Raw genomic sequence first — 17,554 nt, 5'->3', positions numbered from 1 at the left:
ACAGGCTCACTACTCTCTGGGTGAAGTAATTTCTCCTCATATCTGTCCTGAAAGGTTTACCCTGTATCCTTAGACTATGGCCCCTGGTTCTGGACTCCCCCACCATCAGGAACATCCTTCCTGTATCTACCCTGCCAAGCTCTGTTAGAATTTTATAGGTTTCTACGAGATCCCCCCTCCCTCTTCTGAACTCTAGTGAATATAATCCTAACTGACTCAGTCTCTTCTCATATGTCAGTCCCGCCATCCCAGGAATCAATCTGGTAAACCTTCGCTGCACTCCCTATATAGCAAGAACATCCTTCCTCAGATAAGGAGACCTAAACTGCACACCATATTCCAGGTGTGGCCTCACCAAGGCCCTGTATAATTGCAGCAAGTCATCCCTGCTCCTGTACGCGAATCCTCTCGCTATGAAGGTCAACATACCATTTGCCTTTTCTACCGCCTGTTGCACCTGCATGCTTACCTTCAGTGTACGAGAACACCCAGGTCTCGCTGCATATTCCCCTCAGTTTATAGCCGTTCAGATAATCTACCTTCCTGTTTTTGCTACCAAAGTGGATAACCTCACATTTATCCACATTATACTGCATCTGCCATGCATTAGCCCACTCACTTTACTTGTCCAAATCGCCCTTAAGCGCCTCTGCATCCTCCTCACAACTCACCCTCCCACCCAGTTTTGTGTCATCTGCAAATTTGGAGATATTACATTTAGTTCCCTCATCTAAATCATTAACATATATTGTGAATAGCTTGGGGTCCTAGCACCAATCCCTATGGTACCCCACTAGTCATTGCCTGCCATTCGGAAAAAGACCCGTTTATTCCTACTCTTTGTTTCCTGCCTGCCAACCAATTTTCTATTCATTGCAATACACTACCCCCAATCCCATGCGCTTTAATTTTACACGCTAATCTCTTATGTGGGACTTTGTTGAAAGCCTTCTGAAAGTCCAAATAAACCACATCCACTGGCTCCCCCTCATCAACTCTACTAGTTACATCCTTGAAGAATTACAGTAGATTTGTCAAGCATGATTTCCCTTTCGTAAATCCATGCTGACTCTGTCTGATTCTATCACTGTTCTGCTATAAAATCTTTGATAATGGACTCTAGAATTTTCCCCACTACCGACATCAGGTTGACTGGTCTATAATTCCCTGTTTTCTCTCTACCTCCCTTTTTAAATAATGGGGTTACATTAGCTACCCTCCAATCTGTAGGAACATGTTCTCCTGAAGTCTGTTACCATCCTCGTCACTGTTCACAATAATTCCAAGTTTAATGTCATCTGCAAACGTTGAAATTATGCCCTGTGTACCCAAGTCCAGAACTTCAATATATTAAAAAGAGCAGTGGGCCCAACACCAACAATCCTTGGGGGATACCACTGCACCCTTTTCTCCAGTCTGAAAGCCATCTGTTGACCATTACTTTCTGCTTTCTGTCCCTTAGTCAATTTTGGATCCAAGCAGCCACTACCACTTCAATCTTGTGGGCTAAAACTTTGCTAAGAAATCTATTGTATGATATTTTGTCAGAAGCCTTGAGTATGGAAGATTAAGGAGCAGAGGAACTTGGGGGTATATCTGTACAAATTGTTAAAGGTGGCAAGGCATACGGGATCCTGGACTTTATAAATAGAAACATGAGGTGAATTTTATAGGCGTGCCGCACATAGCGGGGGCTCATTTAAATGGAGTGGGCTGAGGGGCTGCCCCCGCTGATAGAGAGGGCAGCCGTTCCGTACCCAGCGCCATTTTTAAAGGGCTTCAAGCCCTTCAATCTTATTTCAATAATTAAAGGTGAGAACCAGTACCTCTTCCAGTGCTGGGGAAGAAGAATACCATGTTTGGCTGTCAAGTATTCTGAATGAGCATAGTCAGATGCTCTGAAAATCTAGATGAAAGTCAAATGATCTCCAAGTCAAAATTTAAATTTTTAATAGAGTAATGTTTTTGCTTTGTGGTATTGTACTGTCACTTGAGTTTTATATATCAATCCTGTAGCATTATCGACTGTTCATACACTTGTATTGTAATTACATTTTTAAAAAGCTACTTAACATTGGAAAGCAAGTAAAAATTCAACTCCAGAATGTTTTATAAATGATGAGTTTAGTTAGAATTAATGTGGATTGTCTATACTCAAAAGATTATGTACTGCGAGGTACTAGATAAACTTGATGCCAGATTATATTTTTTTCTCTTGCTTTAGGTCTTTGCTTGGGGCTGTGGCTCTTGCCTGGGAAGTGGTTCTTCAGAAACTACAGCGCTTAGACCAAGACTAGTTGAGGAGCTGAATTCAACCAAAATCATTGATATTTCTTGTGGAGATAGCCATTGCTTGGCTCTCACACATGGTGAGATGTAAATTATGTCACAGTTGCACCAAGTGCATTGCAGAATTCTGAAAAATATTCCTACATGGGTTGCATAAGTGATTAATATCGCAGTTAAAAATTTGAATTCTAGATGCAGCATTGAACCTGGACATTAAATGTGTAAGTGAACGAAACTGGAAGGTCACAGGAAGTTAACAGGATTGTGAAGCAGCGAACATTTAAGAATGGATTAGACATGTGGTTGAAGGAAAAGCGGGTAAAGTCTTAAGGGAACAGGGTGGGGGTATGTGACATTAGGACTATTCGTTGTGTGGAGGAGAAACACTAGCATGGACTGTTTGGGCCAAAGAACCAGCCTCCACATTGCAACTTCTAAGTAATTCTGTGTCTGGGGTATTGGGAAATGGCTGTTACCAGAGGTGAGATCTTGCCTGTGGAATCACGCTTTCAAATCAAAAAATATTCCATATCACTAGTTTTCTTAATGTATTTATTTGCAGAGAAATACTGTACATCTAATTTCATTAAGTCAGAATATGGGTGGATACAAATTAAATCAATGTCTAGTGGAAAAGGAAAGCATACAATTCCTTTTCAAGGAAATGTTAAACATACCTAATTTTTGATCACTGTTGGTTAATAATGTATATGTGGGTCTTGATATAGATAAAGTAAAAACTTATTTTATTCTTCCATTTTTGAGTTATTTTCTCACATTTTTGTATCCTGCTTCTGATCCTGAATGAGAACAAACAGCTACTACCAAACCTTTGAACATGGTTGACTGCATATAGACAGCTAAAAGATGTCACTTTTTCGTCATGTATGTGCTTCTTCCTATGGAAAATTGTCTTACTTCTGTTGCACATCTGTCTCAATACCTAACAATTTTGTGACAGCCCTTCACCCAAATCTTATAAATTCCAATCTTTCCTTCAAGACAAAAGTTGAATTTTTGAGCCGTAAAGTATGTCCAGTTGAGCAGAAAAAAATGTAAAACTGATCATAAGGCATATGCTGTCACAAAACATGGAAGGGTGCGGGGGGGGGTGGGGTGTCAACAAATGAAATATCAGTTGGCAGATAAGCCTGGAGAAGGTGAAGTTCCAAAGAAAAAATAATGCAGCACGGCAATGGATTACACATTGTTACGATCCCGTTAGAGAGCTATAACTTTTTAAAAGAGAAAATCAAATTCCCAGTTACTACTGAAAGAACTACGCCACATGATTTCACATTTTAAACAAAAAAATCTTTACTGTGCAAGAGTTAAAGAAAACACTACTGATTTAACATAATTTGAAATCATATACTTTGAACTTAAAATCTTAAAACATGAAGATGTATACTTTAAAACTCTAAATCTCAACAGAATACCCCTGTATGACTTTTACTTCCACGCCAAGAATTCCCATATACTTTACAGGATTTTGGCAATTTGTTTACTTGCTGTGGGACCAATCCAAGGTGTACCACAGCTCTTGGGAATTCACTTCGAAATCCTTAATTTCTCAGCTGTCTTTTGAGGTGTGCGATCTCCTGGGGACTCTCACGCATGCATCCAACTCTCTTTCAACACCTCAAGAATTTGGATTTCCAGCATGGATCTTACTCAAAACAAGAACACCCCATTTCCCGATGGCCACTTTGCTCCTGAATCCAGCAGCTTCCAAAGCCAACAGGCACCCTGTATCCTGTATACCTTGTATCATCTATCTCTATAGCAATGTGGTGCCTAATGGGATTTCCCAGATAGCAATTTAAGCTAATTATCTCCAACCCCATAGATTTCTCTGATTTCTGATACCCACATGAATAATTGATATTGCTAGCAATGACAAAGCAATCTCTTCCAGACTTTCTGGGCTGGATTTTACACCGCCACGGACCTCAATGCCGGGAAGGCCCAGCCCAATATTGCCGGTGCCGGCAAGGCCGCGTGGCTGCTCGGCGATGGGAGCAGAATTTAAATATCTAAAATGATGCAAATTAACAAATTAATCATTAACCTGCTCCCACCGGCCGTCCCGCTTTGATGTTGGTGCCGGTAGCCGGCACATCCACACCTTCCGATCTCTGTCCGGAGATCCGATGCCGGGCACTGGTGGGGAGGAGGGAGCAGATAAGTATTTCAGTGCAGGGGTGGGGGAGTGGGATCAACCTATTCTGATTGGTCTAGGGGATGGTAGGAAGGGGTTGAAGATAAAAGTTTATAAACTTTGGGGGTGATGGGGAGGATGGAGGTCAGGTACACAAGGTAAGTTTTTCTTTTGGTGGAGGAGAGGCAAGGAATGAACTGTGTGGTTATTATGGGCGTGTGGAAGTGGGGCTGGAAACATTTATTTTTTAAAACTAAATTTAAAATGTCTATTTCTTTAAATATATAAACTAAATGGAAGGGCTGGAAGCCCTTTAAAAATGGCACGACGCCTACGCAATGGTGCCTGAAGCTGTTGCTGGACCACCCGCCCCCTCCACGTCATGGCGGGGTGTGGGGGTGAGGGCGGTGGTCCGCCCCGGCCATTTAAATGAGCCGCTACATTTAATATCATGGCAGCTCCGCAACAAGTGGTCCGCTTGGGCAGACCGCCATACTTTATGTCTGCTGTGGACATGTAAAATTCATCCCTCTGACTTCAACTCCCAACTAAACAAGCCCACCTCCTGTTTTATGGCTCTTGCCTCTCTAACTCTGTCTCTGTAAGCACTCATGGAGAGATCTTTGAGCTTTAAATCTTGGCTGGTCTGCAACCTTTTGAAATTCTTACAGCTACACATTTAATTCTCCAAAACTGAAAGTGACCTCTAAAAATATTAATACAAACCATGAATTCGATGATTGTAACAACATTTTCATTATTTTAGTCAGCAACAGCAATTTGCATTTATATGGGGAGGCGATGGCATGATGGTAATGTCACTGAACTAATAATTCAGAGGCCCAGGCTGATGCCTCGAGAGCACGAGTTCAAATCTCACCATGGCAGCTGGTGAAATTTAAATTCAATTAACAAGTTCAATTAATTAATAAAACATCTGGATTTGAAAGCCAGGGTGCCATGAAACTGAAATGCATCTGGTTCACTAATATCCTTTGGGGAAGGAAATCTGTCGTCCTTACCTGATCTGGCCTACATGTGACTCCAGACCCACAGCCATGTGGTTGGCTCTTCACTGTCCTCTGAAATGGCCTAGCAAGCCACTCAGTTGTCAAGGACAATTCGGGATGGGCAGAAAATGCTGGCCTTGCCGGTGACGCCCACATCCCATGAAAATAATTTTTAAAAAAAACACCTTCAACATAGAAAAGCGTCACAAAGCCTTTCACAAGCAGAATCAAAAAATGGGCAACTAGCCGGATATTGAGAGGAAGTGACGAAAAGATTAGTCAAAGAGGTAGGTTTTAGGGACGAGAGGGAAGTGGGGCCACAAGGGGGGGGTTTAGAGAGGGATTTCCAAAGAATGGGGCCCAGGTGACTGAAGTTACATCTACCAGTGGTGGGTTGAAAGTATGGGATGCACAAGAGGACTGAGCCATATTTTGGTGGGAATACTGTTGTAGGAGGTTACAGAGATGGGAAGGGGTGAGATCATGAAGAGGTTTATACACAAGGATGAGAATTTTCAATTGGATCGATTGGAGGGCTGGGACCAATGTATGTCAACAGGAACAGAAGTGATGGGCAAGTGGGATTTGGTGCAGAAAAGGATATTGGTAGCAGAATATTGGTTTGGAATGCTGATCACAAAGGTGAAAAGTCAGTGTCTAACCCACTGAGACACTCAGCCTTAGTTTCTAGTTAACTATCTTATTCTGTAAACAAAGATGTAAATTTTCTGAGGTGTTGCTTTCTGGATATCATTTAAGCTAACCTTTCTTGTACCGTCTGTAATTGAAGTGTGTAACAGATTATCTCTTTGTACTTATTCTAATAGATAATGAAGTTTATGCTTGGGGTAATAATGCAATGGGCCAGTGTGGACAGGGACATACATCAACTCCAATTGCTAAACCAAAGAAAGTAATTGGTTTGGAGGGGATACCTATACAGCAAATCACTGCAGGAACATCCCACAGCCTGGCTTGGACAGCTGCACCAACTGATAGGTAATGAAGTAACTTTACAGTTGTATAGACTATAAAGTAATAAATCAGTTGGACACAATTATTTGCAGTCTCAAAATGTGTTTATAATTCTAAAAACACACAAAGTTTTGAATTTATCGTGCGCAGTGGTTAGCACCGCAGCCTCACAGCTCCAGCGACCAGGGTTCAATTCTGGGTACTGCCTGTGTGGAGTTTGCAAGTTCTCCCTGTGTCTGCATGGGTTTTCTCCGGGTGCTCCGGTTTCCTCCCACAAGCCAAAAGACTTGTTGGTAGGTAAATTGGCCATTATAAATTGCCCCTAGTTTAGGTAGGTGGTAGGGAAATATAGGGACAGGTGGGGATGTTTGGTAGGAATATGGGATTAGTGTCGGATTAGTATAAATGGGTGGTTGATGGTCGGCACAGACTTGGTGGGCCGAAGGGCCTGTTTCAGTACTGTATCTCTTAAAAAAAAAAAAGGTCTATTGAAGCTCGTCCCTATAGAACCCTAACTCTTATTGCATGCAGCCTTGTTTTGAATGTCCTTTGTAGTTTTTGCTCTTACTTGGGATCCATCTTGTTGCTTTTCTCTGCACTCTGTTCAGCTCTTGTATGCAAATTTTGTGCTGTGGTGATGAGAGTGGAGCACAATGCTTCGAGTTGGTTTTAGCAGTGCATTGCCAAGCCTAAACCTAGTATAGCACAGAAATGTGTTCTGGTTATTTGCTTTTTCTTATTGTGCGCTTTAAGGTGAGGGATGTTAGCGCTGGAGAATGGTATATTCTGGGCATTCAATATGATTATTGACCACTCAATAGCACAGACATGCAGAGTAAAACTCCTTCTGTGCTCTCAATAAGATGGCTCCCCAAATGCTCGTGTGATTTGTTTTTTTCCCCCTTACATTAACCATCTTATGTCCAATTTGTCCCAAATTAAGGACAGTTTACAGGCCTTGCCTGCTCAGAACTACCACTTACGGCTGTTGTAAGTTTTATGGTTGCAGTTAATATAGCTTTAAACTGGAGGTTATGTTGTATCCTTAAATGCTTCTGCCATAGGCCTGTTTTTGAGCCAGCAATGATCTAGTAAATAAAACATTTGAACATTTCTACTTTACTGTCATCCCTCAATAAGCTGAGCAGTTTATCTCGTATTGTAAATGTTACTTGTATTTTGTTGCTTATCTCTTTCTTTAGACAACTGGTAGCCTGGCACAGGCCTTTCTGTGTTGATCTGGAAGAAAGTACTTTTAGTTATCTGCGAACATTTTTGGATAGGTACTGTGATGGCATTAACAGTGAGGTACCTGCACAACCTTTCTTCTCTCAAAGGTAACGACAAATATTTTTCATGTACATCTTTAGGACCGTGTAAACATAGCTCTGGGAAGCAGTCTTGGATGCATTCTAAAAACCTACATTGCTTCCATCCTAGACAATCTTTTGATAGAACTCACCCAGTATTGCCTCCTTGTTCTCATAGAGTCATACAGCACAGAAACGGGCCCTTCGGCCCATCGTGTCTGTGTTCGTGTCATATCTTCTCTGAACTGTCTACAAATCCCCTATCTGGCTTCGAATGCACAACCAGAACAGTACCATTTCCCTTCCTGATGAAAGTTCTGATGAAAGGTTACAGACCTGAAATGTTAACTCCGCTTCTGTCTCCATAGATGCTGCTAAACCTGATGAGTATTTTCAGCACTTTTTGTTTTTATTTCAAGATTTCCAGCATCTGCAGTATTTTGCTTCCATTTCCCTTCCTATTCCTTAACTCTATATGGATTCTGTCTTGTTGCAATCCCTGAGAATATCCTAATCCTCTGGCATTGTGATGGACTTTTTTTATACTGTTACTTTACAACTTTTCCCTGTCACTGATTTGAAGATGTTACTACGAAGAATGTTAAGTTCCTACTACTGTCCAAATCTAATCCACAACTCCATTATAGCTGCTATGTCTTATTCCTCCATAGTTATTAATGCTGCTAAAATTCACAGTCACAGAATCACAGAATAATACAGTGCAGAAGAGGCCCATCGAGTCTGCACCGATCCATTAAAACACCTGACCCTACTTCCAATTTTGTTTTGAATGCTTTCTTAATTCACATACATACACTTAATCAGGCCTCAACCCTCCTAGTAATCTAAGTCTTTTTATAATTCTGTTTTTTAATGTAGCTTTTTATTATTTTCTGGTATATAAGAGGAAGAAGAAAGTGGGATTTCGAATCTTACATGTCCACCATCAGTATTTGAATGGAATCATCATTCGTATGTCACTGATAGCTGCGCCCTACTCCCTCCGTAAAATAAATTTTGTATACAGTTCAAATTATTGTCTTTCTCGTTGTGCATGTTATTACTGTTTCCTGCATTGTGTTAGTATTTTGTTTCCTTCCAGGAAAATAACTTCCTTTTGGAGGCACATTCCTATATAGTACAAGAAGGAAATTCACATCAGTAGCACCAGGCTGCTCTTTTGCTTCTCTAAGCCCTGATCTCTACTGTAGTTTAAAGGACTTATGATAAGGCTCCAGCCTGTTCCTTTGGTTAGAGTAAATTTATGAAACAGGAAGGCTTAATGGATAATGACCACTTCAGATATTTGTATAGATATTGTGTAGTCGAGGATAAGATGATGGAACAGCAGAATTAATGTTTGAAAGTCTGGCTTGGACTTATATAGACCTCACCAATAGGTTTGTGCTTTTTCTTTTTAAACAGGGAGCACCATCACTTTGTGTTTCTTTGTTTGAAGTTGCTTTCCACTCATCTCTCCCTGGCTCAAGCTGGGGGAACTGGAGCTGCTGTCCTTGGGCAGCAGGGTAGACGACTAAGGAACTTGCTTTTTCGGCTTATAGATTCAGATGTCCCAAATTCTATTGAAGAGGTAAATGGGGAAATCTATCAGTATTATTATCAATAACTGCTCCACAATATTTCCCATATTTCTGTGAGTACTTTAATATGATTGTTTGTCTCTCCAAATACTGAGAGTTTTGGAAACTGGCATGTTTTACACCATAATAATTGATTAAAAGATTGATTTCTGTATAGCAAGCCACCTTGCTTTAAGAATTGAGCATACAGATGGCCTCTCCATTGTGCCAGTTGGTGCACTCTGTTCTCAAAGTTTACTGCTGTGGTGATGGATGTTTCATTTTTCCTAATAATCATAGAGTTGTACAGCACAGAAACAGGCCCTTCGGCCCACCATGTCCATGCCGGCCATCAAGCACCTATCTATTCTAACCCCCTTTTTCTAGCACTTGGCCCATAGCCTTGTATGCTATGGTGTTTCAAATGCTCATCTAAATACTTCTTAAATGTTGTGAGGGGTCCTACCTCTACCACCCCTTCAGGCAGTGTGTTGCAGATTCCAACCACCCTCTGGATGAAAATATTTTTCCTCAAATTCCCTCTAAACCTCCTGCCCCTTACCTTAAATCTATGCCCCCTGGTTATTGAAAGCTCCACTAAGGGAAAAAGTTCCTTCCTATCTACCCTATATATGCCTCTCATAATTTTGTATACCTCAATCAGGTCCCCCCTCAGCCTTCTCAGCTCTAAGGAAGAAAACCCTAGCCTATCCAGTCTCTCTTCATAGCTGAAATGCTCCAGCCCAGGCAACATCCTGGTGAACCTCCTCTGCACCCTCTCCAGTGCAATCACATCCTTCCTATAGTGTGGCGACCAGAACTGTACACAGTACTCCAGCTGTGGCCTAACTAGCGTTTTATACAGCCCTATCATAACCTCCTTGCTCTTATATTCTGTGCCTCATCTAATAAAGGCGAGTATCCCATATGCCTTCCATACCACCTTATCTACCTGTGCTGCTGCCTTCAGTGATCTATGGACAAGTACACCAAGGTCCCTTTGACTTTCTGTACTTCCAAGGGTCCTACCACCCATTGTATATTTCCTTGCCCTGTTAGTCCTCCCAAAATGCATCACCTCATATTTCTCAGGATTAAATTCCATTTGTCACTGCTCTGCCCATCTTACCAGCCCATCTATATCTCCCTGTAATCTAAGGCTTTCCTCCTCACTATGACACCACCAATTTTCATGTCATCTGCGAATTTACTGATCATATCTCCTATATTCACTTCTAAATCTTTAATGTACACTACAAACGACAAGGGTCCCAGCGCCGATCCCTGCGTTACACCAGTGGTGAACCATTAAGCACAGCTGGAGAGATCCCAAGTGAAGGTCAAGTGGCTGGGAGAAGGGTGCCAGAGAAATAAAAAATCAGAGAAAGTTTTGTCCATGATGCTGTTCTGTAAGTCCTAGCAACTAGGTCAGAAGGCATTGTCAGTGGAAGTTACCTGTCCATCCTTGTTTGGAGGAGTGGACAGCCCAGGAAGACCTGAGTACTGGTGATAATATTGCCTGTACCAAGTCTGTGGTACATTTTAAAACTTATTTTAGGCAGCACATGCCTGGGTGGAATTTTTGCTGGCATTCTATTTTGGTGAGAGTGGAAGGTTCAGTTTTTTTTGGCAAATAGAGAACTTTTACACTTTTGATACATCATGGTTAATCCCATGATGCCAATTCCAGTGGTGATGCTGTGTTTGAAGATGCTAATAGTGTATAGGTGTAACCCAGCTGACTACAGGCCAATGAGTCGAGCATCTGTTGTGGTTCAAGTATTAGGCATACTGAACGACAGATAATGAAGCACCATGGTATAGTAAGAGGGAGCCAGCATCATTAATGCGAGGAAGGTCTTGCCTAACATTTACTGGAGTTTTTCAAATAAAGGATGAGCACATGTTTAGATTTCAGCAAAGCTTTTGATACTGTAGCACATAAGCTATTAGCCAACAAAGCATGCAGATACGACATGGAATAGCAGACGAGTTTCTGGGGTGGGTTGAAATTGAAAACTAGAGAAAGCAGATGATTATGAATGGAGCTGAACCAACTTGGAAAAAGATCACTGCTAAGGAATTGCTGTTCATAATATTTTTGTGATTTGGAGCTGAGGACAGAAAAAAATGTCCAAAGTTTCCAGGGAACTCTAAAATAAGGGGGCAAGGCAGGGGAGAAGAGTTCAAACAATAGGAAAGGGAAAAACAAATACTAAGAGATCTGGATCTGTTGGGAATAGAAAAATTGAATCCCAATAATATTTGAGATTGCCATAAACTCTAGAGCCAAGCGATACAGGCTGAAGGTTAGGAGAGAAGATGATGCACAAACTGTTCAGATTTAACCAGTTTATGCAGTGGGTGATGCATTTGTGGAATGGACTACAGAGGGAGGCAATTGAAACAAATAGTGTTAAAAACCTTCATGAGAATTGGATGGGTATTTGTGGAGTTGGTGATTTGAGAGTTTTGGGATCTGCAAACGTGGGCTGCTTTTTATTTATGATCCTGTACCTAATTCCTGATTTCATGAGAAATGTAGTATGACCAAGAATATGCTGCAATCTTGCAACAAATAGTGTTTTTAGATAAATGAACCATTACATCTATTTTATTTTTACTGTAATTAGCATGGTTATGATCAGACTGCAAATTATGTACTGATTGATTAAAAGTTATATTTATGTGTCACACAGGCAGTCAATGAAACACTTTCAGTTGGTGCATCTTTACTGCTGCCTCCACTCAGGGAACGTACAGAACTTTTACATAATTTACTACCTCAAGGTCCAGAGAGATGGGAAAGCTTATCAAAAGGACAAGTAAGCATTAGCATTCTGAAAGGCATTGAATGATGTATATGCAATTATTATTATTCACATCTAATGAATGTTGCCTTGAAGGATACCAAAGTATACATACAGAAAATTTTAACCATTTTTCATCACTTTTTGTATCTTCTGACATCTAAACATTTTTAGTAAATTGCGATTTAATTGCTGTGGTGTAAAATTAGATTTTTTTTGTGAGATGTGGGTGTCGCTGACTAGGCCAGCATTTATTGCCCATCCTTAATTGCCCTTGAACTGCTAGGCCTTATCAGAGGGCATTTTTATGAATCAACCATATTGCTGTGGGTCTGGAGTCACTTGTAGGCTAGACCAGGTAAGGACGGCTAGTGAACCTGATGGGTATTTACAACAATTGACAGTGGTTTCATGGTCCCCATTAGACTAGCTTTTTTTTAAATTCCAGATTTTTTTTTATTGATTGAATTCAAATTTCACCATCTTCCGTGGTGGGATTTGAGCCCGTGTCCCCTGGGCTCTGGATTACTAGTCTAGTGACATTACTACTACGCCATCGCCTCCCCCAGTTCATTTTAGTCTCTTTAATATTTGCATTTCCTTGCTGTTACATTTTCTTCAGTGTTATGCATAATTTCCCAAGTAGGAGGGCAGGTTAATGCAGGTGCACTATTAGGTTGCACAGGTGAGGAATAAGTTTGACCCCACATTTTCTCTCCTCTACTTGCCAAGTTTCCTTGATGGTCTAACTGAGATTAGAAACTTACTGTATAGGAAATTGGAGGGAGAAACCTGGATATTACAATTGATTCACGAGAATAAAATTATTATACTTTGAGAATTAGAAGTGTTTTGCAGCTCTGAAATGGTACATAACATAAAATTATTTGGAGTAAATGTCTAATAAACTAAACATGTATTACGTACCACAGAGTATTTCAAGTATCATGGTGTATTCAGGTATAACTCTAACGTTCAGTTGATTCTAAATGCTCATAGTTTATGGGAAAATAGCCGTTTTGATCCTCTATAATTTCTCCACTTTGTAAAAATGACTAACTTTGCTATCTTTCTTACTTTCTACAATGCATTCGTTTGTTGTGTTGTCCTGAATACTCATGAAAAGAAACATATGAAAACAGTACTTCCAGAGGAAGTTTAATGACTTAACATTATAGACATGAAGCATGTCTTTGATTAGGAATTCCACTGGTTCCACTCAAGTTCCAATTCCTGATTGTTGTATGGTTAAGTTCACTAGCCAGAAGAAGCTAAATAATCACTACCTCTGCTTTGCAGCAGCCAGCCATTTAATTTCACTGTGTCCTGGTTGTGTGATTCAATCTCTTTATGAGCAGCTAAAGTAAGTCTGTTATTCGAATACTGTTGGCACCCTTTGTCACTGCAACCAGAGACTGAAAGAATACCTCCTGTAAAGAAAACACGATAGTTTTTTTTTTAGACTGGAGGAAATGGCATTCCTCAGGGGTCACTGTTAGGACCGCTGCTTTTCTTGATCTGTATTAATGACCTAGACTTGGGTGTGCAGGGCACAAAGCTTGGAAGTATTATGAACTTGAGAATGTGGTAGTGAGGGAACAGAAAAGAGTAGAAATGTAGTAGTTATAGGAGATCCCATAGTTAGGGGGACAGACAGGCATTTCTGTAGCTGTCATTGTGAGTCTCACATAGTGTGTTGCCTCCCTGGTGCTAGGGTAAAAAATATCTCCGAGAGGGTGCAGGATATTCTGCAGGGGGAAGGGAGTGAGCCTGAAGTTGCGGTACACGTCGGTACCAATGACAGAGAGAGAGCTGCAGCTGAGGCCGAACTAGTGTCTTGTACAAGTTCAACATAACTTCCTTGCTCTTGTACTCCATGCCCCTATTAATAAAGCCCAGGATACTGTATGCTTTATTAACTTTTCTCTCAACCTGTCCTGCCATCTTTTATGACTTATGCACATCTAGGTCCCTCTGCTCCTGCACCCCCTTTAGAACTGTCCCCTTTAGAATTGTACTCTTTATTCCATATTGTCTCTCCATGTTCTTCCCACCAAAATGAATCACCTCACACTTCTCTGCATTGAACTTCATCTGCCAATTGTCTGTTCCACCAACTTGTCTATGTCCTTTTGAAGATCTACACTATCCTCCTCCCAGTTTACAATGCTTCCAAGTTTCGTATCATCTGCAAACTTTGAAATTGTGCTCTGTACACCAGGGTCTAGGTCACTAATATATATCAGGAAAAGCAAGGGTCGCAACACTCATCCCTGGGGAACTCCACTACAAATCTTCCTCCAGCTCGTAAAACATCCATTAACCACTACTCTTTGTTTCCTGTCACTCAGCCATTTCGTATCCATGTTGCTCCTGCCCCTTTTATTCCATGAGCTACAAGTTTGCTCACAATCCTGTTGTCATAGAGTCATAGAAAGATACAGCACTGAAACAGGCCCTTCGGCCCACCGAGTCCGCGCCGACCATCAACCACCCATTTATACGAATCCTACAATAATTGTGTGGCACTGTATCAAATTCCTTTTGTACGTTCATGTATATCACATCAACAGCATTGTCCTCATCAACCCCCTCTGTTACCTCCTCAAAAAACTCCAAGTTGGTTAAACATGATTTTCCCGTAAGAAATCCATTCTGGCTTTCCTTAATTAACTCACATTTGTCCATGTGACAATTGATTTTGTCCCGAATTATTTTTTCTAGAAGTTTTCCTACCACCGAAGTTAAACTGACTGGCCTGTAGTTGTTGGGCTTATCTTTACACCCTTTTTTGAGCAATGGTGTACTATTTGCAATTCTCCGGCCCTCTGGCACCACCCCTGAGTCTAAGGAAGACTGAAAAATTATGGCCAGTGCCTCTGCGATTTCCACCCTCACTTCCCTCAGTATCCTTGGATGCATCTCATCCGGACCTGGTGCTTTATCCACTTTAATTTCAGACAGCCTATCTAATACTTCCTCTTTATCAATTTTAAACCCCTCTAGTGTCTGTCTGACTTACCTCCTCTTTCAACATTTCGTGGTTTGCAACTTCTTCCTTGGTAAAGAGAGATGCAGAGTATTCATTTAATACCTCAACTATGCCCTCTGCCTCCATGTGTAAATCCCCTTTCTGGTCTCTAATCCACCCCACTCCTCCTTTTACCACCCTTTTACTATTTATATGCCTATAGAAGACTTTGGGATTTCCTTTAATGCTAGCTACCAGTCCCTTTTCAAGCTCTCTCTTTGCTTCCCTTATTTGCTTTTTCACTTCCCCTCGACCTTCTATATTCAGTCTAGTTCTCAATAGTATTTGCTACCTGGCATCTGTCATCAGCACACTTTTTCTTCTTTATCTTAATCTCTACCTCTTGTCATCCAGGGAGCTCTGGATTTGTATGCAGTACTTTTCCCCTTCGAGGGAGCATACCTTTTGTGTCCGAACTATCTCTTCTTTGAAGGTAGCCCATTGTTCATCTACCGGTTTTCCTGCCAGCTTTTGATTCCAATTTACTCGCCCTAGCTCCATTCTTAGCCCATTGAAGTTGGCCTTCCTCCAGTTAATTATTCTTACCCTGGATTGCTCTTTGTCCTTTTCCATAGTCAACCTAAAGCTTATGATACAATGGTCACTATCCCCTAAATGCTCTCCTACTTATACTTGATCCACTTGACCCACCTCATTCCCAAGAACCAGGTCTAGTAGTGCCTCTTTTCTTGTTGGACTAGCAACGTACCGTTGTAGAAAGTTTTCCTGAACACACGCTAAGAAGTCTTGCCCTTCACTGTCCTTTACACTACTGTTATCCCAGTCTAGCGGGTAATTAAAGTCCCCCATTAAAACTACCCTATAATTTTTGCATCTCTGTAATTTCCTTGCAAATTTTATTCCTCCAGGTCCTTCCCACTAGCTGGTGGCCTATAGACAACGCCGATCAATGTAACTGCACCTTTTTTGTTCCTTAGTTCTAGCCAAATTGATTCTGTTCCCGACCCCTCCAGGACATCCTTTTTCTCCAGCACTGCAATGCTCTCCTTAATCAATACTGCCACCCCTCCTCCTTTTTCCCTTTCCTGTCTTTCCTGAACACCTTGTATTCAGGAATATTTGACACCAAGTCCTGCCCTTTTTTGAGCCAGGTCTCTGTTATAGCCACAACATCACATTTCCACAAGGAAATCTGCACCAGTCTTGTTAACCACACTCAGTGCATTCACATATATGCACATTAACTCTGATTCAGACTTTATTACTTTCTCCCTTACTCTGACCCCACCTAATAACGTACTGTTCCCTACTCTTGTGCTGCCTATCTCCCCCAGTACCTTGGTATTCCTCTCTAATACTTGCTTCTGGTTTGCACACCCCTGACTGCTGACCAGTTTTGCTTCCCTCCAATCTGAGCTCCCTCTCGGGTTCACACCCCTCTGACAATTTAGTTTAAACCCTCCCCAACAGCACTAGCAAATCTTCCTGCAAGGATATTCGTCCCAGTCCTGCTGAGATGCACCCCGTCCATCTTGTACAGGTTCCACCTGCCCAAGAACCAGTCCCAATGTCTTAGAAATCTGATGCCCTCCAGTTCTCTAGCCACATGTTCAATCGCTCAGTTCTCCTATTCCTATGCTCACTTGCACATGGGACTGGGAGTAATCCTGAGATTGCTGCTTTTGAGGTCCTGCTTTTTAATCTCATTCCCAGCTCCCTAAAATCTGCTTTCAAGACCTCATCCCCCTTCTTACCTACTAGAGAAGGAATTAGTACCATATCTGATATGAGAATAAAAAAGAACTACGGAGAATATAAAGACAGGTTTAGAATGCATGCATGTGCACAATGTGTGGTGAATAATGTTGGTGAACTACAAGCAGAAATGGCTGTTTGGGAATATGATGTAGTGGCAGTAAAGGAAGTATGGTTTAAAAATGGTAAGGACTCAGTGCTTAATATTCAAGGATACAAAGTGTTCAGAAAAGATGGGTAAGTAGGGGGTGCCAGTACTGATTAGGGGAGACATTGTAGTGTTAGTAAGACAAGATGTCCTCGAGGGGCAAAGACAACCCATTTGGTTAGAGTTGAGAAACAAAAATGGGATGATCACGCTACTGGGAGTGGTGTAAAGGCCTCCAGATAGTGAGAGATAAAGGAGCAAATCTACAGGGAAATGACAGAGATGTGCAAGAACAATAGAGTGGTGATATTGGGAGACTTCAATTATCTAAATATCGATTGGGATAATGTTAGAGTAAAGGGTAAGGACCGGCAAGAATTTCTGAAATGTGTTCAGGAGAACTTCCTTGACCAGTTTGTTCTCGGTCCAACTAGGAAGGAAGCATTGCTGGATCTGGTGCTGAGGAATGAGGTGGGCCAAGTGGATCAAGTGTCTGTGGGAAACACTTTGGTAAGAGTAATAAT

The 17,554-nt window shown here is 41.3% G+C and overlaps 1 protein-coding gene across 7 annotated transcripts in view; it reads left to right on the top strand.

Annotated features, from left to right (window-relative positions):
- Window positions 1-17,554, top strand: part of LOC137370144 (probable E3 ubiquitin-protein ligase HERC1) — a 480,710-nt gene that overhangs the window by 65,395 nt on the left and 397,761 nt on the right. For 6 of the 7 annotated variants that reach the window (XM_068032400.1, XM_068032409.1, XM_068032373.1 and 3 more), the window contains exons 9-13: window positions 2,225-2,369; window positions 6,288-6,459; window positions 7,638-7,772; window positions 9,171-9,336; window positions 12,025-12,150. In XM_068032400.1, coding sequence (XP_067888501.1) covers window positions 2,225-2,369; window positions 6,288-6,459; window positions 7,638-7,772; window positions 9,171-9,336; window positions 12,025-12,150 — 744 coding nt within the window. Of the gene's footprint in view, window positions 1-2,224; window positions 2,370-6,287; window positions 6,460-7,637; window positions 7,773-9,170; window positions 9,337-12,024; window positions 12,151-17,464; window positions 17,541-17,554 lie in introns of those variants that run through there. The other variant, XM_068032420.1, reaches the window with a different exon arrangement.

Source organism: Heterodontus francisci, chromosome 1 (genome assembly GCF_036365525.1).
Source record: "Heterodontus francisci isolate sHetFra1 chromosome 1, sHetFra1.hap1, whole genome shotgun sequence".
Taxonomy (NCBI): Eukaryota; Metazoa; Chordata; class Chondrichthyes; order Heterodontiformes; family Heterodontidae; genus Heterodontus; species Heterodontus francisci.
The sequence above is the reverse complement of the archived record's forward strand: the minus strand, read 5'-3'. Positions and strand labels throughout refer to the sequence as shown.